General features: G+C 44.4%; 1 protein-coding gene across 2 annotated transcripts in view; it reads right to left on the bottom strand.

Moving 5' to 3' along the window:
* Positions 1-26,565, bottom strand: part of tmem132e (transmembrane protein 132E) — a 999,351-nt gene that overhangs the window by 703,885 nt on the left and 268,901 nt on the right. For both annotated transcript variants that reach the window (XM_070857286.1, XM_070857287.1), the window contains exon 2: positions 16,928-17,834. In XM_070857286.1, the coding sequence (XP_070713387.1) occupies positions 16,928-17,834 (907 nt within the window). The remainder of the gene's footprint in view (positions 1-16,927; positions 17,835-26,565) is intronic.

Here is a 26,565-nt window from a genome sequence, read left to right as displayed (position 1 = left end):
GTCTCCCTCCTCAGCACGGACTACAAAATCTTCGCCAGGGCGATGTCTGCTCGCCTTGGTGCCGTGCTGGACCACATGATCCACCCCGACCAGTCCTACATGGTCCCGGGCCGGACAATCCACGATAACATCCATCTGGTCCGGGACCTCATCCATTGTTCCCAGGAGGCTGGTCTGTCAGTCGCCTTCCTATCCCTCGACCAAGAGAAGGCGTTCGACAGGGTGGATCACGACTATCTGCTCGGAACTCTGCGCGCATTCGGGTTCGGGACGCATTTCGTCGCCCGGATCCGACTTTTGTACGCCGCCGCAGAGTGTCTGATTAAGGTTAACGGGTCCTTGACGGCGCCCCTTCGCATTAGGAGAGGGGTGCGCCAGGGATGCCCCATGTCCGGCCAGTTATACGCCGTTTGCGTGGAGCCTTTCCTGCGCCTCTTGCGGACGAGGTTGACGGGACTGGCTCTGCAAGGGCCGGGCGTGGAGGTCGTCCTCTCGGCTTACGCCGATGACGTGCTCCTCGCGATAGAGGATCCCGCTGACCTGCGGAGGATGCGTGAGTGCCAGGAGATTTACTCGGCCGCGTCCTCCGCCAGGATCAACTGGGAGAAATGTTCCGGACTCCTGGTGGGTCAGTGGCGGGTGGACTCCCTGCCGGAGGAGCTCAGGCCTTTTGCCTGGAGCACGACCCACCTCCTCTATCTGGGAGTCTACCTTAGCCCCGACGAGGGAGCCTGGCCGGCGAACTGGCAGGAGCTGGAGGCCAAGGTCGGCGCTCGCCTAGGGCGCTGGACAGGACTGCTCCGAGTGCTGTCCTACAGGGGTCGAGCGCTAGTCATAAACCAGCTGGTGGCCGCAATGCTGTGGTACCGGCTGGTCACTTTGACCCCTCCCCCTGCGTTTGTCGCCAAGATACAGAAGAAGCTGGTGGACTTCTTCTGGAACAACAGGAAGCACTGGGTCTCTGCTGCGGTCTTGAGTCTCCCGCTTGAGGAGGGCGGTCAGTCGTTGGTGTGCGTCAGCGCCCAGCTCGCAACTTTCCGTCTTCAGACCCTGCAGAGATACCTTTACGTCGAGCCCCCTCCTAGGTGGTGTGCTCTGGCGAGGTATTTCTTCCGCCAGCAGCGCGACCTCAATTATGACACGCAGCTCCTGTTTGTGAACTTGGGGGGTGCCAGGACCGCCCTCCGGGAGCTGTCTGTCTTTTACAGGGAACTCATCAGGGTCTGGAACAAAGTCTCCACCAAGCGCAGCTCTCCGCCGGCTGGAGTGGCGGCCGTCCTGCAGGAACCGCTGCTCGGGAATCCGTACCTCCACGGCCGAGGTTTTATGTGGCGGTCGGAAGAGAGGGCTGTGGCTGGTGAGGTGACCAGGGTCAGGGACCTGCTCGATGGCGGAGGAGCGGGCTGGATGGCGCCAGACACGCTGGCGCGGCGCCTAAATTCTGCCAACATCCGCCACGCGGCCGATGCCATCGAGTCGCTAAAAACAGCTCTGGGCTCTGACTCCGTTAGGTGCATCGAGGAGGCTCAAGCACGTGGGGAGATCCCGTCCGAACTGACCCCCGTCCGGACGGAATTCCTCATTGGCGCCAAACCCCGGAACCTCCCTCGGGGGCCGGCGCCTCACAACGTGAGCCGCTACGGGGAAATCCCCTCCGTGCCTTTCAGTTCCGCGCGGAGGGGTTTCCTGTACGGGCTGCTCCTGCACACCCTCAACTTTGCCATCCTCGCCAGCCATCCGGACACGCCATGGCGTACCATCTTGCCGTCCGGAGGAGGCGGGGGTCCCCGATGGAGGGCACTCTACGCAGGGGTCCTCCCACTATTCATCGGGGACTTGGCCTGGAGGGTGGTGCACGGAGCAGTGCCGTGCAACAAATTTTTAAGCCGGTTCACGGACTCCCAGGCCGCCTGCAATTTCTGCGGTCTGGAGGAGTCCGTGTTCCATGTTTTTATTGAGTGCACAAGGTTGCAGCCCCTGTTCCATTATTTGAAGGGGCTGCTCCTGAAATTCTGGCTGCACTTCAGTCCCACTCTCCTGATCTTTGGGCACCCTGTGCGGAGGGGAGCGGGTAGATCCGAGGGCCTCCTCGTAGGACTGCTCCTGGGCACGGCCAAGGGTGCCATCAGCCGGTCCAGGCAGCGGGCGGTCGAGGGGGTCGTTCAACTTGACTGCCTGCCTCTCTTCCGCTCTTACATCCGGTCCAGGGTGTCCTTGGAGATGGAGCACGCGAGAGGTGGGCACCGGAGGGACTGGAGTGCATCATCACGCCCGGCAACCAAATTTTAATTTGATTTTACGTTTTAAAGTTTAATTTGTTTTCATTGCCGGTGCTTTTAGTGTCCCCCTCCCCTTTTATAGGGGGCACTGGAAAAATTTGATTTTAGCGCCCCAAAAAAAAAAACAAAAAAAAAAAAATTTTTTTTAAAAAGGGGCCTTGAAAATGTCTGCTGTGTCACCCAGGTCGGGTGGCATGGTATTAATGTTTATGTTTTTGCAGGTAAACTCAAAAGAGTTTCATGCACAAGGATCCCCAGGTCTCTCTGCACCACAGCATGTTGTAATTTCGCCCCATTCAAATAATATTCCCTTTGACTGTTTTTTTTCCCAAGGTGGATGACCTCACACTTTCCGACATTGTATTCCATCTGCCAAACCTTAGCCCATTCAATTAACCGATCCAAATCTCCTTGCAGCCTCTCTGAGTCCTCTACAGAACCCGCTTTCCCACTAATCTTAGTGTCATCTGCAAATTTTGTTGCACTACACTCTGTCCCCTCTTCTAGATCATCTATGTATATTGTAAACAGTTGTGGTCCCAGCACTGATCCCTGTGGCACACCACTAACCACTGATTTCCAACCGGAAAAGGACCCATTTATCCCGACTCTCTGCTTTCTGTTAGCCAGCCAATTCTCTATCCATGCTAATACATTTCCTCTGACTTCACGTACCTCTATCTTCTGCAGTAACCTTTTGTGTGGCACCTTATCGAATGCCTTTTGGAAATCTAAATACACCACATCCATCGGTACACCTCTATCCACCATGCTCGTTATATCCTCAAAGAATTCCAGTAAGTTAGTTAAACATGATTTCCCCTTCATGAATCCATGCTGCGTCTGCTTGATTGCACTATTCCTATCTAGATGTCCTGCTATTTCTTCCTTAATGATAGTTTCAAGCATTTTCCCCACTACAGATGTTAAACTAACCGGCCTATAGTTACCTGCCTTTTGCCTGCCCCCTTTTTTAAACAGAGGCGTTACATTAGATGCTTTCCAATCCGCTGGTACCTCCCCAGAGTCCAGAGAATTTTGGTAGATTATGACGAATGCATCTGCTATAACTTCCGCCATCTCTTTTAATACCCTGGGATGCATTTCGTCAGGACTAGGGGACTTGTCAACCTTCAGTCCCATTAGCCTGTCCAGCACTACCCCCCCTAGTGATAGTGATTGTCTCAAGGTCCTCCCTTCCCACATTCCTGTGGCCTGCAAATTTTGGCATGGTTTTTGTGTCTTCCACTGTGAAGACGGAAGCAAAATAATTGTTTAAGGTCTCAGCCATTTCCACATTTCCCATTATTAAATCCCCATTTTCATCTTCGAAGGGACCAACATTTACTTTAGTCACTCTTTTCCGTTTTATATATCTGTAAAAGCTTTTACTATCTGTTTTTATGTTTTGCGCAAGTTTACCTTCGTAATCTATCTTCCCTTTCTTTATTGCTTTTATCGTCATTCTTTGCTGTTGCTTAAAATCTTCCCAATCCTCTAGTTTCCCACTAACCTTGGCCACCTTATACACATTGGCCTTTGATTTGATACTTTCCTTTATTTCCTTGGTTATCCACGGCTGGTTATCCCTTCTCTTGCCGCCCTTCTTTTTCACTGGAATATATTTTTGTTGCGCACTATGAAAGAGCTCCTTAAAAGTCCTCCACTGTTCCTCAATTGTGCCACCGTTTAGTCCTTGTTTCCAGTCTACTTTAGCCAACTCTGCCCTCATCCCACTGTAGTCCCCTTTGTTTAAGCATAGTACGCTCGTTTCTGACACAACTTCCTCATCCTCAATCTGTATTACAAATTCAACCATGTTATGATCACTCATTCCGAGAGGATCTTTTACTTGGAGATTGTTTATTTTTCCTGTCTCATTACACAGGACCAGATCTAAGATGGCTTGCTCCCTTGTAGGTTCTGTTACATACTGTTCTAAGAAACAATCTCGTATGCATTCTATGAATTCCTCCTCCAGGCTACCCCGTGCGATTTGATTTGACCAATCAATATGTAGGTTAAAATCCCCCATGACTACTGCCGTTCCTTTTTCGCATGCCTCCATTATTCCCTTGATTATTACCCGCCCCACCGTGAAGTTATTATTTGGGGGCCTATAAACTACACCGACCAGTGACTTTTTCCCCTTACTATCTCTAATCTCCACCCACAATGATTCAACATTTTGTTCATTGGAGCCAATATCATCCCTCACAACTGCCCTGATATCATCCTTTATTAACAGAGCTACCCTACCTCCTTTCCCTTCTTGCCTATCTTTCTGAATCGTCAGATACCCCTGTATGTTTAATTCCCAGTCTTGGCCACCCTGCAACCATGTTTCTGTAATGGCCACCAAATCATACCCATTTGTAATGATTTGTGCCGTCAACTCATTTACTTTATTTCGAATGCTGTGTGCATTTAGGTAGAGTGTTTTCATCCTGGTTTTTAAACCATGATTTTTAGTTTTGACCCCTCCTGCAGCCCTTTTATATTCAGTGGCCCTCTTTGATTCTTGCCTTTGGTTTCTCTGCCCTCCACTTTTACTCATCTCTTTTCTGTCTTTTGTTTTTGTCTCCTTTTTGTTTCCCTCTGTCTCCCTGTATTGGTTCCCATCCCCCTGCCATATGAGTTTAACTCCTCCCCAACAGCACTCGCAAACACTCCCCCTAGGACATTGGTTCCGGTCCTGCCTAAGTGAAGACCGTCCAGTTTGTACTGGTCCCACCTCCCCCAGAACCTGTTCCAATGCCCCACAAATTTGAATCCCTCCCTGCTGCACCACTGCTCAAGCCATGTATTCATCTGTGCTATCCTGCGATTCCTACTCTGACTAGCACGTGGCACTGACCAAGGCACTGCAAAGTGAAGCATAACGTCCTCACTTTTGAATTGTAACTCCCTTGAGCTAAAGGCCAACATTCCATTAGCTTTTTTGATTACTTTACATGTCTGTGCATTAGCTTTTAGTGATGCATGCATTGACACCTACATTTCTTTGCTCTTCCACAGCTCCTAGTCTCTCACCATTAAGAAAATGTTTTGATTTGTTTTACGCACATCCTAAATGGATGACCTCACACTTCCCACAATGAACTCCAACCGCCATAGTTTTGCCCACCTATTTAGTCTGTGAATGTCCCTTTATAACTTCCTGTTCCCATCCACACAATGTACTGCAAATTCCTAACTTAATTTTGTAATACAAACTTGGATATGCAACACTCTATTCCTTCATCCAAGTCATTGATAGAAATTATGAAAAGTGTACAAAAGTGGGAAACATCACTTGTCACATCCCACCAGAGAACAAACCCTTTTTCCCTACTTTCAGTCTCCTACCTCCCAACCAATGATTAAACCATGTTAGAAGGTTAACCTCCAATTTCGTGCACTTCCCTTTTTGCTAATAATCTCTTGTGTGGAACTTTATCAAATACTTTCCAGAGGTCCATGAGGACAACATCCATTGACACTCTCTTTAACTAACTGATACTTGCCTATGTGCTCAGTCACTCTTGGCAGCAATTTGCGGCCCCTACGGGTACATACAAGGTCCACACGCGCCCATAGGGGCTGCACAAGTTCTGGGTTTAGGCATGAGCTAAAACCTGGAACTTGCGATCTGTCAAGAATTCTCTTGACAGATCGCATGCATCCCCAGGAAAATGGCCTCTGTGGGCAGAGTGTTGGGCTATTTGCCCAACGAATGCCCGTGAAAGGCCTGCTTTTACCAGTGCAAGAGTTTTAAAAAGCATAAAAATAATTTGTTTTCATTCATTTAAACATTAAACCACATGTACAATAAGGTAAGGTTATTTTTGGCCCCTTTAAAATATTTTAATTTATTTTTCAAAAAATTTAATTTTTGTTTTAAATATTTATTATATTGTATTTTAATTAATTTTAAATATGTAATTTTTAAAATTTGTTATGTTAAATGTATTTTTTGTATGATTCCCATTCAGGAATCCCCATAAGTATGAATGGGGATTCCCTTCTTTGATTGGTTGGGCTGGCCCTCATGACGCGATTCGCAAGCACCTCTGGGATATGTGGGCCTCCACGCATGTCTGCACATAGAGGCCCAGGAGAGCAAGTCTCCGTGGATCCTGAGGTGAAGATAAGTTTGTAAATTTTTCGCTGGTCAGAGGCTTCTGCCCACGGGAAGCCTCCGACTGCAAATTCAGACCCATTGGGCCCAAATTTGCCCAGGAATTCCTCCGTTTTTTTTGGAGCAACTTGATTTTTCTGGACTATCTTCAAAATCCCCATTCTGCACATTTAATTTGCGCCCATGTAAGCGAGTTAGTTCGGATTTTTTTAGTTTAGTTTTTTTTTCCCAAAAGGGGGCATTACCAGCCACCTATGTCCGTTTTGGCCATTTAAGCCAGTTTGGACAGGTAATAGTTGCTCCAAACTAACTCAGGCCAGCATGTGTGGCCATTTATGGCCGCACAGAAAACCCTTGCAGAGAGTTAAGAAATCAGCGCAGGTAGCCAGAGATGGGGGGAGGTGGGGAGGGAAGCAGAGAGGACCTTGAAAAGCACTAAACACTGTCACAACAATATTCAAGAAGCATAAAAACCATCAATAATAAATAAAAAATAAAACTTAAGTCCTACTTTCCTAACACGGTCCGGGAAGTCAGCGGGCCAACTCTGACTCCTCTCCGACTCCGACTCTCTCCGAGGACTTCTCTCCAAGGACTCCGAAGACTGACTCCACTCCGAGGACTCACTTCTCTCCGAGGACTCACTTCTCTCCAAGGACTCAGCTCCGCCCCCTAATGGACAGACCACACCGCACCAAGCCATGGGAGAGGCCACAGAGCGGCCAGAATCCGGGGAGATCTTTTCGGCGCTGTTTTCACCCTAGGAAGTCGGCGCATTTGCGGTGAATGCGCCGAAAAAATGGGTGGGTCAAAAGTGGGCCCACTCTCTGATAACAGATTCCCGTAACTTCCCCACAATTGATGCTAAACTGATAGGTCTGCAGTTACCTGGTATCACCCTCCCTCCTTTCTTAATTAATCTGGATTCTTCTTCCCATCTTTCTTATATTACCTTTCACTACAGTAAGTTGAGTGTTGGAATTTAAGTGAGATTCTTTCTCTATTTTCAGTTTTTCAGATGATTGAAAATATCACGTGCTAAATCAGATCCACATAAATTTGAATAGTTGTTTTCAGTTATGTGCACTAAAATAATTTACAGCAGCAAAAATATTAGGCATCTAATACATAGTACCAGTAAAATGTAAATAAAAATCAGCTTCTCTGCCTTGAAATGAAAAAGATTCCCATAATAACTCAGCTTTTCTTCTTGTCCTCAAGCCTGCCATTTCACTTGAAATAAATAAGCAGAACACTCAAGAGTTCTTTAGACCTGAATATGTCCGAGAAAGCCAGGAAAAATTGAAGAGTATAGAAAGATCCATTCATTTTAAACCCTTAATTCATTTGAAGATAGGGCTGTCAATCAATCAGGATCAAAACAGCAATATTAGTTTGACATATGGCAACAGTGCAGATTCTCTTAATATTTTCTAAGATTAGACATTATAAAGAAAATGCAATGGAAGTCCAATGATAAAAATCTTTTGCAATCTTAGCTGTTTTAACACTTTAGTACCTGCAGCCATGGGATTTCAACATCTGCTGACAAACCTCTATCCTCTCCGTAATAAGGTAAAATACACAATCCAATTCACAACTAGGTCAATGAGAAATGTGGCTTTAAGGTGGGCTAAGCATGTATGAACCGCACATAGATTTAATAGTAGATAGTAGGATCCACCTTTGATCTGGATTATAACAGCCTTTTGCAGTTATTCAAATCCAACAAGTCAAAATTCCTATATTGTTACAGAGGAATTCGTAGAACTTCTTGCTCTCCAGCATGCTATTTATAGAGATCATTGGACAATATCAAGCATGCCTTCCAGTAGTGATAGATATGCCAGCTGACACTCCGATCATCACCACTTCTGGGCTACCACAAAACTCTACACAAGTGGCAGCACAAAAAGCCACAGTAAGCATGGAACTCCAGGGTATATTGCTGATTGAGGTAGGCGCCTCTGATGACATCACTGAGGGCTTTTTGCACACACCACTTTTGTTGTCAGTTATCTAGGGGATTATGTTGAGGCACGTCAATGCACGTATATGCTGGTTGGACAATATAAAGCATGCCTTCCAGTAGTGATAGATATGCCTTCACGGAACTCCTTCACGGCAAACGAGGCAAAAGGCAGCGGAAACGTTACAAGGACACCCTCAAAGCCTCCCTGATAAAGTGCGACATCCCCACTGACACCTGAGAGACCCTGGCCAAAGACCGCCCTAAGTGGAGAAAGTGCACCCGGGAGGACGCTGAGCACCTCGAGTCTGAACGCCGAGAGCATGCAGAAATCAACCGCAGGCAGCGGAAAGAGCGTGCAGCAAACCAGTCCCACCCACCCTTTCCTTCAACAACTATCTGTCCCACCTGTGACCGAGTTTGTGGCTCTCGTATTGGACTGTTCAGCCACCAAAGAACTCACTTCAGGATTGGAAGCAAGTCTTTCTCGATTCCAATGGACTGCCTATGATGATGGATGATGATGCTGGTTGGAATTAATCATGGGGGCACAACCTTGCAGACATAATTAATAAAAATAGCATACCCATTTGCTTCAGATACCTGATGTGCATGATTTTATTTCCTGGTGACCACATATCGGGCCCAAGTTTTGGGCCGTGTCTAGAATGGCGCAGCCCCGACATGGACGCCCGTTTTTCGCACCACAAAGTGCGCCTAAAAAAAACCTACAGATTCTCCGGCTCCCTGCAGGTCCTCTGGAGTCGGGCGCGGCACAGCACGAGCTGTAGGGGGCGGAGCTAGGTCCCTGCGCTGAAAACAGTGCCGGGACCTCTGCATATGCGCGCTACAGTGGGCGCGCATGTGCAGTAGCTCCAGGCGCCCAAAACTGTATGGGAGGGGCCCGAAGCATGCAGCCCCTAGCCCTGGCCGAATGGCCTCACTGGGGCTGCGTGCATAAGGCTGCCTCCCATGCCCAGCTCCTGCTTCCTCCCGACCTGACTCGACACCCGCTCCCCCCCCCCCGCCCCCGGACCGGACCCGACCCCGACACGACTCCCACTCCCCCCCGCCCCAGGACCGGGCCAGACCCCCCAGACTGGATCCAACCCACGCTCCCCCCACCCCCACCCGACCCGTGCTCCCGACCGCCCCCCCCCCCCCACCCCCCGCCCCCCCCCAGACCCGACCTCCCTCCGCCCGACCCGCGCTCCCGACCCCGGACCCCGGAGCTGACCCGACCCAACGCCACCTACTTATAAATCTGGTGCTGGGGACGGGCCCTGCCCGAAGTCTTGGGCCCGGCCGGTTCAGCCTCCCTCCCCCTTCTCCTTCCCCCCCCTTCTCCTTCCCCCCCTTCTCCACCCCATTCTCCTTTCCTTCCCCCCCTCTCCTTCCCCCTTCTCCTTTCCTTCCACCCCTCTCCTTCCCCCTTCTCCTCTCCCCCCTTTCCCCTTTCCTCCCCCCCCTTTCCCTTTCTCCTCTCTCCCCCCTTTCCCATTTCCTCCCCCCCTTTCCCCTTCTCCTCTCTCCCCCCTTTCCCCTTCTCCTCTTCCCCCCTTTCCCCTTCTCCTCTTCCCCCCTTTCCCCTTCTCCTCCCCCCTTCCCCCCTTCCCCTTCTCCTCCCTTTCCCCTCCTCCTCCCCCCTTCCCCTTCTCCTCCTCCTCCTCCCCCCCTTCCCCTTCTCCTCCTCCTCCCCCCCTTCCACTCCTCCCCCCCTTCCCCTTCCCCTCCCCCTTCTCCCTATCCCTCCCTCTCCCCCCCCTCTCTCCCTCTACCCCCCTCCTCCCCCTCCCCTCACTGTCAGAAACACAGACACTGACAGACAGAGAGTGAGAGACACACAGAGTCAGACAGAGAGATAGAGACACTGACAGAGACACACTGGGGAGCGGGGGGGCATCCCAGCACGCTGTTGGAGGGCTCCCGATGCTGCAGTCGGTAAGTAGAAAATGTTTTATTTATTGATTTTAAAAAAAATTATTTCTTATTAATTTTTTTTGATTGATTTATTGGTTGATTTATTGATGTTTTTATCATTTATTATTGATGATGGCTCTTTATTTGTAAAACTGAAGTGTTTAATGTTTGTAAACTTCCCTTTAAACCCACCCCCCATTCCCTACGCCTGATTTGTAATCTACGCCTGATTTTCTAAAGTGTAGACAAGGTTTTTTCGAGCGTACAAAAATCTTCACTTACTCAATTCTAAGTTAGTTTGGAGTAAGTTTTCACTGCCGAAACTTTGAAAACAGGCGTAAGTGGCCGGACACGCCCCCTTTTGAAAAAATTCTGTTCCAAAGTGAAACTGTTCTAACTGACTAGAACTGGAGCAAACTAAATGCCGAGAATTTGAATTTCTAAGATACTCCGTTCTACACCAGTTGCTCCAAAAAATCAGGAGCAACTGAGACCGAAACTTGGGCCCGATCATTTCTGCATTGATGGAACAGTAGTACTTCCGATGCAGGTATGCTCACCTGTATTGTAAGGCACATGAATGGCTACATCTTGGTAAAACCAACAATTTAAAAAAATTATGCTGCCTTTCAATTTGATGCTGATGACATTGCTGACCTTGATATACTGTACTTGTGAGGACAGTGAAACTGTATCAGTAATATCCTTAATGCAGTAGTGAATAGCATAGCAGCTGATTCCCGTCATGTCCTTTGTGGGTAACTGGAAGTATCCTGAGATATGGAAGTCGAGGGCAGTGAAGGCCATCACTGTCACATTGTTGATTGCCTCTGCAGGTCTTAATGCATCAGATGGCACTTGGGTACAGTCACCTTTTGTGATTGAGCCTCATCAGGCACTGCTTCTCCATGAGGCCACAATAGTGCTTCTTTGTGATAGGCGGGTTTACTGGGTTAGTTTGTTTTCTGTGATTAATCTTTTATGAAGGCTGTGCTCCTGGGCCACTATCTGCTGCTGCCAGTGATGTACTGTCCCAATTCCAAAAGTACTTGGATTACTCTGAATCCCCTTCTGATACCTGCGACTGTTGTTGCCCTATTGTCATATCAATTCCAACTCATGAGCTGATTTTGTTAATGTTTGCACTCAGCGTTTTGAAATTATAGTAAACTCAGAATAGCATTAGTACTGGCAGCAGATACTGTTGCTGCATTTTAGCTGTTTACCATCACTTTTAACCTACTATTCCATCATTAACTTTAACATCCAGTGGAAAATATACCCAATAGTACAGTAAATATAAGTTAAAATTGCATGACCGTTCAGGCCAGGTAAGATTCCATTGCATGCTTGCATGCATAGTTCCCAAATCCATCACACTCATATCTGACTTAATTTGAAATACAAAATAGTGAATCGGAATAAATGTGTTTGCGAATGCCAGAAAGTCGAACAAGGAGCTTCATCCTTAAAAACGTCAAATAGTTACAAAATATTGAAATTAACATCCACTTCTTAACTTGTGCCTTTTTTAAATTTCTTTTAACAGCATAGTGTTAAATAAGGGAATAAGGAGAAACATCTTCACCTGAGTGGTTAAAATGTGGCACTTGCTACCAAATGGAGTCGTTGTAACAAATAGCATATACGCATTTATAGGGAAGCTAGATAAGTACAAGGGAGAAACGAATAGAAGGTTATGCTGATGGTGTTAGTGTGGAAAATGGCTCGTATGGAGCATAAACACCGGCATACACCAGTAGGGCCAAATGGTCTGTTTCTGTAATTTTTAGTGCTGATCACATTATGCGAACTAGCATCAAGGGGCGTATGGCCCAATGTGGGGTAACAACATTGTCTCTTTAACACAATGTACTGCAGTGATCATGTTATTCAACTATGTATTTTAGTTTCGTGAACCAGAATGGTGTAACACAATGGAAGAATACTGTATCAGTGCTGTAGAAAAAGGGATAAAGCTTCAGTGCCTCAGCATCCCTGAGTCTATTTTGCGAGACGTCAAGCCAGGATTAAATAGCCTGGAGGGATTAGTACTTTTTCCGATTATTAGAGGACGGGAGAAAGATATTCTCGTTGGTTTACATCAATTTGACAGATTTTATGTCAAAAATGGTTTGGTCAACAGTGCCAAGTGTAGAACAAACAACCAGTTCTGCACACTCCAACAGTTGATCTACACACAAAACCAGAAAACTAACAGTAATAACTTGCATGAATAAAATCAGAAATGTAATTGAGTAACTAGTTTCCATGACCATGTAAGGCCACTGATTTTGAAACTTTTCTGCATGACGAACCTCTAGAAATACTACACACTCCTGGAAACTCCCTAACTATTGAAAGACTGTCATTTACCTGAAGAAAAACTGTGATATCAACACAATTTTTTTTTTTTATTAATACAGAGCAACAGAAGCTAGGATTGTCAAATGGAGAAAGTCTAACTATCGACTAGAATTTGATGTAGCTTTTAGAAAGTTACTTATACTTTACAAGTTTCTCCCTTTAATATAAAGTACCTGGTCTGGAAATAATTTCTGATGGTTTTCTTCTAAGATCAAGTAATCAATATTCTAATAAGCGTAGAGGAGCATAATATAAACATATATTACCAAACTGACTTTATTCATGAGATATTTTAAGATGGATATGAATTTTGGGAAAGAGAAATGATTGTTTTTGTCCCCATTCTCCTTAAATTCTTGAAAGTGAATAATTTTAAATCCTAGCAATGTCCCACTATATGCCGCTTTGCACTCTATACAGTGAGAAGACAGGACAGGCTGGCCCGAGAAAATCTTCATGCAATATCCCACCCTCCAACTTGAGTGTTATTGCAAGTTACCTGATGGATATGCTACATACTCAGCTAATTTCATGTTTTCCCAAGATCAGGCCAGATCTCAGGCCAGTCTTAAACTGCAGCCCTTATTGCAATCAGCAGAGCTATTGCAGACATATTGATAAGATGATCTGATATGGAATGTCAAAAATTTGATATTTAACCAAACATAAGCTTAGTGGTAGTTTTATTAATATACATTGTCTAAGTATATAATTCCTGAGGGAGAACTTTGTGCAAAATTATTCTCCCTAGACTTTCCTTCCTCTTTTCAAAAATTGAGCTGTTAAACAAAATAACTCTAATTGTAGCCTGATCCTATGATTCATTTCCTATTCTATTAAATTAAAAGTGCAAGTTACGCCATGTGGCTACTTCCTCAGTTTTAAACATTAATACCAGTTACCTATCCATTTACAAGAATGGTTATAAATCATGTGATCTCAGACTAACTTCAAATTTGCAGTGAGGCACAGAACAATACTTTCAATGAGACTGTCCCCCCACACCCTCCCCTCTTCTATAGGATCAGCCAGCCACGACATGATGCAAAGGGATCTCAACCGACAGCATCATGAAAATATAGTTTAGGTGGAGCATCATATTCATTGTAGCCACATTAGCTTTGCCTCGGAGGGAAAGAAAAGGGCTCTTTCAGCTGTCCAAGTATTTTTTAATGACTGAAAGTCTCCTAGACATTAACCTCTGCTACCTGATAAACATGGAGTACAATACATATGCCTATGTAAATGCTTTCTTTGAAAATTCAATTCAGGCTGAACATATGCAGATTAACCATAAAATAATGCAGTCTAGTAATTTGTCTCTGATGGTGACACAAAACGGATGGTATCTGATTGGCCATCCGTTATACACCGTGCCTGATATTGAGGTGCTTCTACTAACTATTATTCTAATTTATCTCGTGAACTGAGAATTATCCAATTTTTTTTAAAAGAGATCAAGTATTGCAGTGATATTTATATGCGGGCTTTTTAGAACAAGAAACATTATCTGCATACAAAGCAATCTTGAATTCAAGATCGCTTTGTATGCAGATAATGTTTCTTGTTCTAAAAAGCCCGCATATAAATATCACTGCAATAGTGATCTCTTTAAAAAAAAATTGGATAATTCTCAGTTCACGAGATAAATTAGAATAATAGTTAGTAGAAGCACCTCAATATCAGGCGCTGCGTATAATAGACGGCCAATCAGATACCATCCGTTTTGTGTCACCGTCAGAGAACATACATGTGGATGTGTAAACTGGCAGCAATTGCCATAGGCTGCATTCCTAATGTAAATAGCAGGGATCAGCAGTCAGATTTGTCTAGTACCTCCAGCCATCCAGAATATGAAGAAATCATGTCATTTGATGCTACAGAGGTGCATACAATGTTCCATGTAGTTAACCAAGTCAAATATCCAAAGAGTGTAAAATAGGTACTTTCACTTTTTCCTGTCAAACGTCTTCTTGACAGCTAACATGGCCAGAGCAGTATCAGATAATGGAGCAATAGATGAGGTGAAGAATAAGCTTTCTCAGAATATTTACCTTGGTCCTGAAACTCCAACATTTTTTGGGATGCAAGAGTTACACAGTTCTGACGTAAGGCACTGTAATTTCAGGCATTTTTATCATACAGCAAAGTTACATTCTTTCTAAAAAACACACTAAATTCTGGTAGAATTGGCTGCCAGAAGATGATGCATTTGGTGCCAAAATGGTGCATATGTGTAAATGACTGGATAATGAGGGCAAAAGTTACTATCCCAAAAATTTCACCATTTACAACAGAATTGCCCCTGACTTAAGTTAAGCCTATAGAAAAGAGGGATAAGTTACTTGAAAGATGTGGTTGTGTTCACAGGCTTTCAGTGCCCATAAACTTTGTCTGAACTATCAGCTTTGATCAAAACAAACAATTAAAAAAATCTCTTCAGATTTGCGATTAAGAAAGGATTTTGTAAATTGTCTTTCCGTAGTTTCTGGCAAGGAAATCTTTGCTTCTCACCCTTGGCGTACTTATTATGGGGTTCACTATAGGTATTCCCATGCATATTTTTTTAATGGTGTCAAATAGGATAAGGCCGACAAGAAAATGATGCAGAATAAGGGTAATACAACAGAGATTAACTAAGAAATATCCTATTACCAGAGTCTACCGACTACTCTTCCTCGATGATGTCTCTGAAGAGGTCTATTTAATGAGGCAACAGTCCAACCAGGAGGCATAGAAATAACTGCCCTTCCAACATCCTGTCAAACAGAATAATCAGGCCAACTTCTGAACAAGAGACATATTACAAAGTGGTTTTATTTTATATATATATATATATATAATATATATATTTATTTATTTACATCAAGTGCTTATTACCGTTGTGGATACCCCTGTCGCCTCTCTGTGCTGTTCATTAACCTACTCTAATACTGTGCCAAGGTGATACCCGAGTAGTAGTGCTTGGCTGTGCTGTGCTATCATGAGTCTCTTGGGATCATAGAGACCATCTCAGGACTTCGGAATCCTGGGAGGACTCCTTACTAGACTGCATTGCTACTACAGATACATGAGCAGTGTAGTCTTGTATTCTGATATGTACATGGCCAGACATCAAAGAGGGCTGGCGAGATAAGTCATATGATGCTGCCTAGTACCAGATGCCTCCCTTTCCTAGTCATTAAATATATTGTGCATGGAACAACATAAATTTCACGTAATCCATGAATAAGGCATTAGGTACATACTTCATCTTAACTAAAATTTGATAACTGTCCTCAGAGGTAAAGGCCCTGTGCCCGAAAGCCAGATCTTTACTAATATTTCCTTTGCTTTGCAGAAGTATTGCTTATAATAAGGTTTCCCAAATGAAAGCAGTGAGCATCGCAAAATCTTGGTTCTCCTGAAAATACGACTGGATCTCTGCCTCCAGTTTTTCAAGAACTTTTTGATCACAAAGCAATCTTTGCTACTTCTCCAATTTGAGGTTCCGGCTGGAAGTAGTGCACAGGGCGACTGTAGGTCATACAGCAATTTTTCTTTTACGAAGCTATTTTTCCAAGCTCTGTCTCCATTAGTATGAAGCAAGTTATCTAATGATAACAGGTCAGAGACAGATAATGGTGCATCACACTTCTGTTAAAGTGCATCAACTCATATTTACATTGACTATAGCACAGTGGCCCTGATATGCTTAACGAGCTTAGTAACAATTATGGTGTGCATGATTGTAGTGTTGTCTAAGATTACCATGTCAATTGATGATATATAGATGTCTGAAACACCTTCTGCTAGAGATGTCATAATAAGGCGAGTATCAGATATATTCTCCTTGATGATGAAGGTGATGGAGAGGCCACACATCAGAGACCTATCTCCCTGTGAGTTGCATGATCCACTGTACTTTCTAAATAACTGAACTCATGCATACCTTTGGACATTAATTTTTTAAATACAATAAAAAGGTACATTTTCCCCTTTTCTCTTCATGAAAAATGGTCAGCATCCTGCCACTGTTAGTTGATTACATAGATGAGAAGACAACTTGTAACGAGAAACAAATAGACCCATAACATTATAGATGGCATAGCAGAATGAACATCTGGCAGTAAAGAAGGAAAATTAGAGAAAAGTAATCTTTACGTTTTGACATTATGGGTAGAATTTTCAGGAAATACAAGTGATTTACATAATTTTGTAGTAATTAATATATAACTCATATACGGTTTTCAAAATCGTCTTTTAAAGTAAAAACAATTAAATATGCCATACCTCAGAGTGAATTGCTCCACTGTTGAATTTGGTGTAAGAAACACAGATATACTAAGGATTTCCCCAGGTTTTAGTGGTCCTTCTGGCAAGCGAATGAAGATATTGCCATCAAGCCTGTGCTCCTGAATTAACTGAGCTTGGGGAGGCTGGTACAAGTTGATGCTTCCTATACGTAGCAGAGGCTGCTGGTGAGAGCCATCCTGCCTAACACTGTTTCCTTTATGAGAAAATGCATCGCTGCCAGCATTGCATTCTCCATTTCCATCTGGAGGATGCAAGGTGTAATAGAGTTCAACTTGAAGATTTTCACTGACTATATCCAAATTATCCATGGGTTTCTTTCTTCCCAGAGTTGAAGTGGCAGAACTAAACCAGGCAAGAGGCAAGTCAACTTGCACTAGGCACATGGCTAAGATTCCCCTCAGCCTGCAGGAGCTCGTAATATCTCTCACATCTCGGAAAGCATGAAGTCTAGCACATGGCAACTTATCCACAACATCAAAATCATCCCAATCTCGGCCTGCCACGTAGAATAGCACTTGGACAAGTGGCTGGTTAAAGGGAACCCTCTGTTGGATAATAAAGGCTCTGACCTTCCAATTCATGGTGAACCGGTCCAGTACTTCCAATGTACTGATGGGCTGAAGAATATCTTTTGGGAGGGTCCGATCCATGGAGAAAGGTCCTAATGTGGCATTCACCACTGGAAGTTCCTTTGTCTGAAATACAACAAAGTGTTCCAAGCGTTGGAGTGAGCTGGTGCTGTTCCATTGTGGGCTTGGTTTGGCTTTATTTAAGAAAAAGGCTAGTTGTACATTTGAGAGCTTGTAGTTCACAGGAAGATAGGCTGAAGTTGTGTAGAAGCTTTGCAATTTTTCTGAACTTGTAGGCAACACTTTGCTGTGAACTGCAAAAAAAAAGAGACAAAACTGATATACTGGGTATATATATTTTTTAAATCAGTGTTGAATATTTCTCATTTCCAGCAATAATTTCATACAGTTGACATATCAATTAGCTTGGATAATAGCAAAGTAATTGGTAAAGAGCAGCATAACATGTTTTTTCTTTAAAGTCTGGTACAGAAATTGAAAGTTTACTGAGAAATTACAGTAACATTTGTTCTAAATAAAGGAATGTGCCGAATAAACTGGTATGATGGATATTTTACTAAAAAGACAATAACATAATAAAGTCTATGAGTTGAACTTTTATGGAACTAAAAGCATAAGAAGTTTGAAATTTCACGGCAATATAATTTAAGCTTTTTACTTCTAATGTACTTCCAAAACATTGGCCTAAGGAATTGGAGCACAATCCTGGTGCAGCGCAGGCTGTATGCGCCTAATGATTCCGATGGCAGGACCATGCGAACTTGGTCTCCTAGCCTCTATTTACTACCGAGGAGCTGCGGGCGCCAGATGTGGTCCCAGAGGCAGCTCGCCAATCACAGGATGAACGAAGAACGGCCAGCTTGGACGACAGCCCAGGCAATAAGCAGAGTCCGGGATTGGGTGGGAGGCAATCGAGATAGGTGAATGCCGGCTGACAGCAGCATACAAATTTAATGTGGAGTTGACAATAAAGGTAAGTAAAAAAATTTAAACTTACCTTTCTAAAGAAAACTTCCAGTGGTCCCTTTAAGGACCACTGATTTGGCTGTCAAGCACCTGAGAATACTGATCACAGTATGCATGCAGCAGTCAGTCACTAATTAATTTTGGAAAAAGGGCTTCAAACATATTTGCATGTGCAAAGGGACTAACATCTGTTTCAAGCTTGGATCATGGATGCCTATAAGATGCCCTTACCAATACTTCTGCCATAGAATGTGCGCCCACACACTACTTAGGCATCTGTTTTATGGCTTTAAAATGGGTGTGGCACCAATGTATTTCTAGATCAGTTAATTAAATGTATAAAATGAGAAGATCATCGGCAAAGGAAACAATGGGCATTGTACTGTTGAAGGCGAAACTGCAAAATGAATGTTACAGCAGAGGCGAAAACTTACAGAAAAGTAATCTTTGGGTTTTGACATAAGTATGTGGAAGTTACAGAAATACAAATATTTCCTAAACGTTTCTGTTACAGCAAGGAATCAAATGTAGTGCAGAATGAACCTTCTTCCCTTTAGCCAATATGGCACCGTCAAAATATAGTTTCCAGAGCAAGTTGTTCCTCAGTGTAACTTAGTTTACTTAACTCTTTAGTAGGAATACATTGTAATGTGTTGTATCCTATTTGAATTTGCAAGATAAATTATGAATTAGCAACAAATTCACTGGAAAATCCAGTTTGGAAATCACACTTTCATATAGGTTTTTATGACCTGCAAGATTTACGTACCCATGTAGCTTCATGGGTTTTTAACCAAGGCTGGGAGTAAAATCATGGATACAACTTTTACACCAGTCATCATCATAGGCGGTCCCTCAAACGAAGATGACTTGCTTCCACACGAATTCACAGATGTTTTAATGAAGGACCCGATGTTCCAATCCTGAACTCCAATTGAGGGGGTGGAAGATGCCTGTGCGTGGATTTTTTTAACGTGTAGCGACCGTTGCACATCAGCCACCACACGGGCTTGACAGAGCTAACCCAGGACGACTGGAAATCTGCTCTGCTGCATGGACCTAGTGCGCACACATATCGCAGTGTGGGCAGGCCCGTGCTGCCACGATCTCTCGTCGCTCCTCCACTGCAAATGCGAGCTGACACAAGTGTGCGACGGCTTCGAGGTGGGCGACTGGGTGACATTATCAGGACCAAGGTCACCATTTGGAGCATGGGCGGGGCCCTGGTAATGCAGAGGAGCGGGAAGGTCGTGGCGGACTTGCGACGAGTGATTGGGGCAAAGGAGTGATGAGGGATCGTGGCTGAGATTTACTGGGTGATCGTGACGGCGGTTCGGCAAATATTTGGTGCGGCAGGAGATTGTGGCGGAGATGCGACGAGTGTTTTTGTGGTGGAGGTGCAGCGAGTGTACACCAGTACGATCAACAGATAGGATTGTTTTGGTAAATTATAATATACTTATTTTTATAATTATTTTTAATCCCACATTAATTATGAGCCTAGATTTGCTCTGATTATCTAACAATACTGCAGGCTCACCTATTAACTGCTCTGGCCATTTTGTTTTTCTGCCAGTAGCAGCAGACAAATTACAAAAATACATTTTTATTTAGCAGTCAGAGTTCTGGTGGATGAAGCTTTGATCTCGTGACATTTGATCATGGATATTTTCCCACTGTTTGTAAATGTTAATAACATTTACACTTAGTTGAGTGTCTCAGTATCACCAAGAGCCAAATTAAATATTTCAGTCTTCTTGTTTTGCAGAATACTTAGATTTCAGTGAGATGAATTTAAAAAAATTCATTAAAAACTTGCATTTATACAGCATCTTTCACGACCTCAAGACGTCCCAAAGCATTTTACAACCAATTAAGCACTTTTTGAAGTGTAGTCACTGTTGTAATGTAGGAAACGCGGCAGCCAATTTGTGCACAGCAAGGTCCCACATATGGAACTGTGATAATAAGCAGATAATCTGTTTTAGTGATGTTGGTTGAGAGATAAATATTAGCCAGGGTGGCAACCTAAAAAAAATGCTATTTTATTTTGGGTAAATAGTTTGGTTGAATCATTTTTTTCTGGAACTTTATAAGGCAGGTAAAAATTAAGCTTTTTAAATATGAGTACTTGTACAGTTTGTAATACAATACATTGCTAATTTTCTAGTAAGGAAACTACGAACAGTCTACTACTCTTAATCAATGTTACTTTATTTGAGTTGAAAAGTTCATAAACATACTGGGCGTGAAATTCTATCTAAAAACGGGCGGGGGTGCCGCGGGGCGAGATTTGCTCGCACCCATTTAGAAAGCACAGTCAGCACATTAATTTGGTGTTGCCTGCTAATTTGAATGATTTTAGTGCACAGCCCAACGACGAACACATTTGCTTCAGGCTGTGCGCTCAGCAGGAGGCCCAATGTTGCGTCGCTGTAGCAACGCTGCATTCTCTTAAAGCAAGGCTGTTATTTTTTAAAGCAGTCCTTACAAACTAGGCACTCTTCAGCTCTTTATGCTGAACTGCCTTCTGCATGTAAAAAATGGTAAAAGTGCTTCAGCACCAACACAAATGGCTCAACAGGCCAGGGAAAAGGCACCCAGGGTTTTGCACGCAGCAGTCCAGCATTTTGCAAGGGGTCAATATTGGAAGAGAGGTTCGTTACCCACGACGTGGGGCCAGGAGGCCCTCCAGAAAGAAGGATGTGGGATCAGAGCACCGAGGCCATCACTGCTAGCAGTGTCATCCTCACGACCTGGCTCCAGTGCCCAAAGAAGTTTCATGACCTCAGACGAGTGGTCAAGGGTCAAAGTCAGTGAATGCATCTTCAAATGCCATCTCCTACCAACTGCATCATTAGCCTCACACACTGCTCAATGCACGACCCCCCAACCCCACCACCACCCTATCCCCCCATCCCCATCACCCACCTACCAACAATCTCTACCAAACACAAGGCACACCTCACATTCCTGGCTTCACCTCACCCCTTTGGAGGAGACAGTGCTGGCCATTCTTGGTAGGAACATGGCTGAACCCTTGGCCAGTGGTGGGACTGAAAGGATACAAGATTCTGGTATCTTCATAAGTTATCCTCCTTCTCACAACTCATTTCCCCTTCATCCCACAATCTCTTTCGATTTACAAGTATCTCTTATTTTATCCCCTACTCTCATCACAACCCTACCGTTGTGACTTTCTCATTTCAGGCACCCAAGAAATCCAGCCTGCCTGGCCAGTGGTTGACTAGAAAGAGAGAAAGAAAGACTTGCATTTATATAGCGCTTTTCACAACCACCGGATGTTCCAAAGCACTTTAGTGCATTTTGAAGTGTAGTCACTGTTATAAGAAGAAGAGGAGAGTGAAGAAAAAAAAACACTGTCACCAATGTTCTCTCTAATTTTTTGGGGCCCTTGCGGCCTCTTAACGAGCTGTGCGAGCCATTCAAAATTCTGTGCATGTGCAGTTTTTCCAGTTAAAAGCCGGCTCACCAGCTGTGCCCCAGCCACCAGCTCCTTGCCGTACTGCAAGGCCAACTGCAGTGTCCTCCATTGAAAGTCAGCAGCCTTCCACCAGCCACGCTGCAGCCACTGGGATAGCAATGCATGACATCACTAGGCTAGGCAAAGGCACATGCAAGATAGTCACATAATATTGGATGTATATATGGATAAAGTTGGATTGGAAAGTTTGTTTTGTGGTGACTTTTATTTCAGCATTGTGGCCAAGAGGATACTGTGATGGTCAGTAACAGAGAGATGGTAAGGTGTGGGACAAATGTTGAAAGGGGAATTGGGGTAGTGGTCACTGGTACCGCTGGTGGATGATTTGATCCCAGATATCCCAACCAGAATGCGGGTGTCTGGGTTGCCTCCTTTCTTCTGCTCCCTCCTCTTCCCTTTGCAAACAGCTTGTACCCATTGCTGCCTCTGCTTCATCTCCATACGACATTGTAGCCCAAGGGGACTGCAATTAGAGCCCCCAGGACTGTGAGCGTGGTCTTCTCAGAGGCTTTCCTTTAACATCCAAAACCTTGTAAGTGTCTAGCAGCACTCACTGCGCACTTTAACAATTTTAAGTGTATTGCACCAAGCCACTACTCCAATAAAATATAAAAAAACTGCTCCAAAAGCTGAAATCGAAACTTATCTGAAAGATGTGTGTCCTTTTAAGAAACACTGACAGCATCTCTGTACAACTGCTGCATGCATGTTCTTCCATGTGTGATAAGGAGAGGGCAGTATGGAGTGTGGCAAAGTCTAAAATCACATTTGTGTGTCAATTCTGGCGTTGCATGCCGATTGACATCACAATCTGCACATTTATATGGGAGGGGCAAGCGCAGGCAATGGCAGTGCCGATGATGTCTCCAAAATAGCAGCTGCCATGTTCTGTGCCGGAAACGAGGCGGCCACCATTTTTTCAACAAAACCGTCCTTAACGGCCGGTGCTACAACACCGAATTTCGCAGCCATACCGTTATAATACAAATGGCAGGTTAATCACAACCTTACATTTCAAAATTAATTGAAAACTCCCATTTTTCCATTAGATTTAGTTGCAATACCTGGCACACCTGTTAAGTGGTACAGTGATAGGGGTTTCTAATGTTAAAATTCTGGTTAACATTAGTGATGCTTAAATGTAATTGCATTCTAGTTGCTAAAACATTAATTGCCTTTTTAATACTGAGATTACAAGTCTATGTGTAGTTGCAGAATCTGGCTACCAAGTGTCACTTTGGAGCAGCACATGGCCCTGACTTTGCAGTGGTGTCAGCCATGTTGGTAAAGAAAATAAAGATAACTTGAAATGGTAATTGTAAATTTAACTCAATTTTTTAACTGCAGCACCCTCCTCCCCCCACCTTTTACAATAATCCTTTGGTTTCTATCATGTCTATAGCCCTGTCTTGAAGTCCCAGGCCCAGAATGTTCAAGATCATCAGTACCCATCCCCACTGAGCAGAACCTCTTTTACCCCAGACTTCCCATTCTCCTCAAATTTCCAGATCTCTCCACCTACCCCTCAACATGAACATCTTTGGAACTCTGTGGCCTCTCTACCTCTGCAGTTTCCTCCACCCTACGTGGTGTGTATTTAGGTCCCATCAGCCAAGTGCACAGCAGATAATCCATTTGTCTCTGATTCTATGTGCCTACCCCCTCTACTCAATATTCTTCCCATTCCATTCTCTGGCAGCTATTCTTGGCCTCAGCTTCCTCTGCTGCAGCCCCCACAAGTCCCACCCCCGAGACAGTTTTCAAGACTCATGGTACGATCATCAGCAACCCTCCCCTAAAGGGTTATAAAGATATAAATAAAGACATCAGTGCTATATTGATCATAGATGTGACATATCTTTTCATGATTGACTGCAGAGGAAACAAAAGACAATGTTGTGGATCACACCAGATTCAAGGACCAGGGCAGCTGTTTTCTACCCACAGCCTGCCAGGGAGAATGGTAATGATGCACAGCATTTAAATAGGCTGGCATTTCTACTGGCATTATCGGCCAGGCGACATGGTCCCCTAGTCAAAATCTAACCTTTTATTTGGCGCACATTTTGGTACGTATTGTAATTCTAACATTCGCCGACATCCAAACCGAATGCGCACTTACCTATTGCAAGGCCCCAAACAAAAAATTGCTGTCAGATGCTGCTAAGTTGAGCATAGTGTAGTGGCCCACGGATCCCAGGGGTACACCATGTGCCAAAGCGTACCCGAGATCACGTGCGGCAGTGCTCAAATCATTCTCCCCCATTAGATACGATGGTATTTTCTAGGGAGAATATATCAACTATGTTAATAGAAGTTTTTATGCATTTTGTACCATGAAAGGTTATCTGAAGATAGTGAGGGAAGTTTTTTTTAATTTGCAAAACTGTCAATTCCCTGAACAGACTTTCACTTGATCATTCATTTTCATGTATGATTCTATAATAGCCACGCATGCTCCAGAAAATAGAAATATTTTAAAAGTTGCATTTTAATACTTGTTATATATCTTTCTTGGATAATGCTAAATAAACATTCTCTGCAACTGTGACTCAAAACTACCAGCTCATCTTGAAGCTTTCCTGCCTCAATTTTTTTGTGAAATCAACATTCGATAAAATAAAATCTAATTGATTGATTCTAATAGCTTTCAGTCTTACCCTCCAACTAATCTGAGTGGTTTGTATCGATAACCTCCAATCCAAGTGTAAAGAGCGTATTTTCCTTCTGAAATGTCAACAAGCTGAAATACTGATAATTGCCATATGACAATGTATGGCTCAGTGCTACACTTACAGATGACGCTTGTGTCTGCACACATTCAGAGGCTGAACTCCAAGTCAGAGTCAACATCTTAACCAAGGCGTACGAAAGCATGGATCTAACACTAAACATCCAGAAGACAAAGATCCTCCACCAACCTGACCCCACCACAAAGCACTATCCTCCAGTCATCAAGATCCACGGCTCGGCCCTGGACAACGTGGACCACTTTCTATATCTCGGGAGCCTAGTATCAGCATGGGCAGACATAGATGACGAAGTTCAACACTGCCTCCAGTGCACCAGCGCAGCCTTCGGCCGTCTGAGGAAGAGCGTGTTCGAAGATCAGGCCCTCAAATCTGGCAGCAAGCTTATAGTCTACAGGGCTGCAGTGATACCCGCCCTCCTGTATGGCTCAGAGACGTGGGCCATATACAGTAGACACTTCAAATCGCTGGAGAAATACCACCAACAACGTCTCCTCAAGATCCTGCAAATCCCGAGAGGACAGACGCACCAACGTTAGTATCCTCGATCATGCCAACATCCCCAGCATTGAAGCAATGACCACACTCGACCAGCTCCATTGGGCGGGCCACATTGTTCGCATGCCTGAAACAAGACTCCTAAAGCGAGCGCTCTACTTGGAACTCCTACACGACAAGCGAGCTCCAGGTGGGCAGATGAAATGTTTCAAGGACATCCTCAAAGCCTCCTTGATAAAAATGCAACATCCCCACCAACACCTGGGAATCCCTGGCCAAAGACCGTCCTAAGTGGAGGAAGAGCATCCGGGAGGGCGCTGAGCACCTCGAGTCTCGTCGCCGAGACCGTGCATAAAGTAAGCACAGGGAGCGGAAGGAGCGTGCGGCAAACCAGACTCTCCACCCACCCTTTCCTTCAACCACTGTCTGTCCCACCTGTGAAAGAGACTGTAATTCCCTTATTGGACTGACCAGTCACCTGAGAACTCACTTTTAGAGTGGAAGCAAGTCTTCCTCGATTTTGAGGGACTGCCTATGATGAGGTAATGTGTATAGCCATCCATGTTTTAATGCTGACAGTTTCAATTCAGTTTTGTTTTATATTTAAAAGACATGGATGTGTAATTTTTGTCACTGTCTTATAAAATCCTAGCACTTTCTGTTTCATTCTAAGTATCCTTTATTCATTTCACAAGACAAACAAAGCAATTCACAGTGCTCATAAGGATTAGCATTAAAGATGAGGACTATTGAAGATATTTTTCTACCCATAATACAACACAGCCATGTGACTCTTCTTCCTATTCACTATGAAAAACTGGAATGTGTCACAGGTGTACATAAATTGGTCTTATGCCTCTACTTATCCCAAAGCAAGCGCTCTACTCGGAACTCCTACACGGCAAGCGTGCCCCAGGTGGGAAGAGGAAACGTTTCAAGAACATCCTCAAAGCCTCCTTGATAAAATGCAACATCCCCACTGACACCTGGGAATCCCTGGCCCAAGACCGCCCAAAGTGGAGAAAGAGCATCCGGGAGGGCGTTGAGCACCTCGAGTCTCGTCGCCGAGAGCATGCAGAAATCAAGCGCAAACAGCGGAAGGAGTGTGCGGCAACCAGACTCCCCACTCACCTCTTCCTTCAACCACTGTCTGTCCCACCTTTGACAGAGACTGTAATTCCCATATTGGACTGTACAGTCACCCGAGAACTCACTTTTCGAGTGGAAGCAAATCTTCCTCGATTTTTAGGGACTGTCCATGGTGATGATGCCTCTACTCTATCCTTATCGGCAGCAGTCATATGC

The sequence above is a fragment of the Pristiophorus japonicus genome, chromosome 16 (assembly GCF_044704955.1).
Source record: "Pristiophorus japonicus isolate sPriJap1 chromosome 16, sPriJap1.hap1, whole genome shotgun sequence".
NCBI lineage: Eukaryota > Metazoa > Chordata > Chondrichthyes > Pristiophoridae > Pristiophorus > Pristiophorus japonicus.
This window is presented reverse-complemented; position numbering and strand designations above follow the sequence as displayed.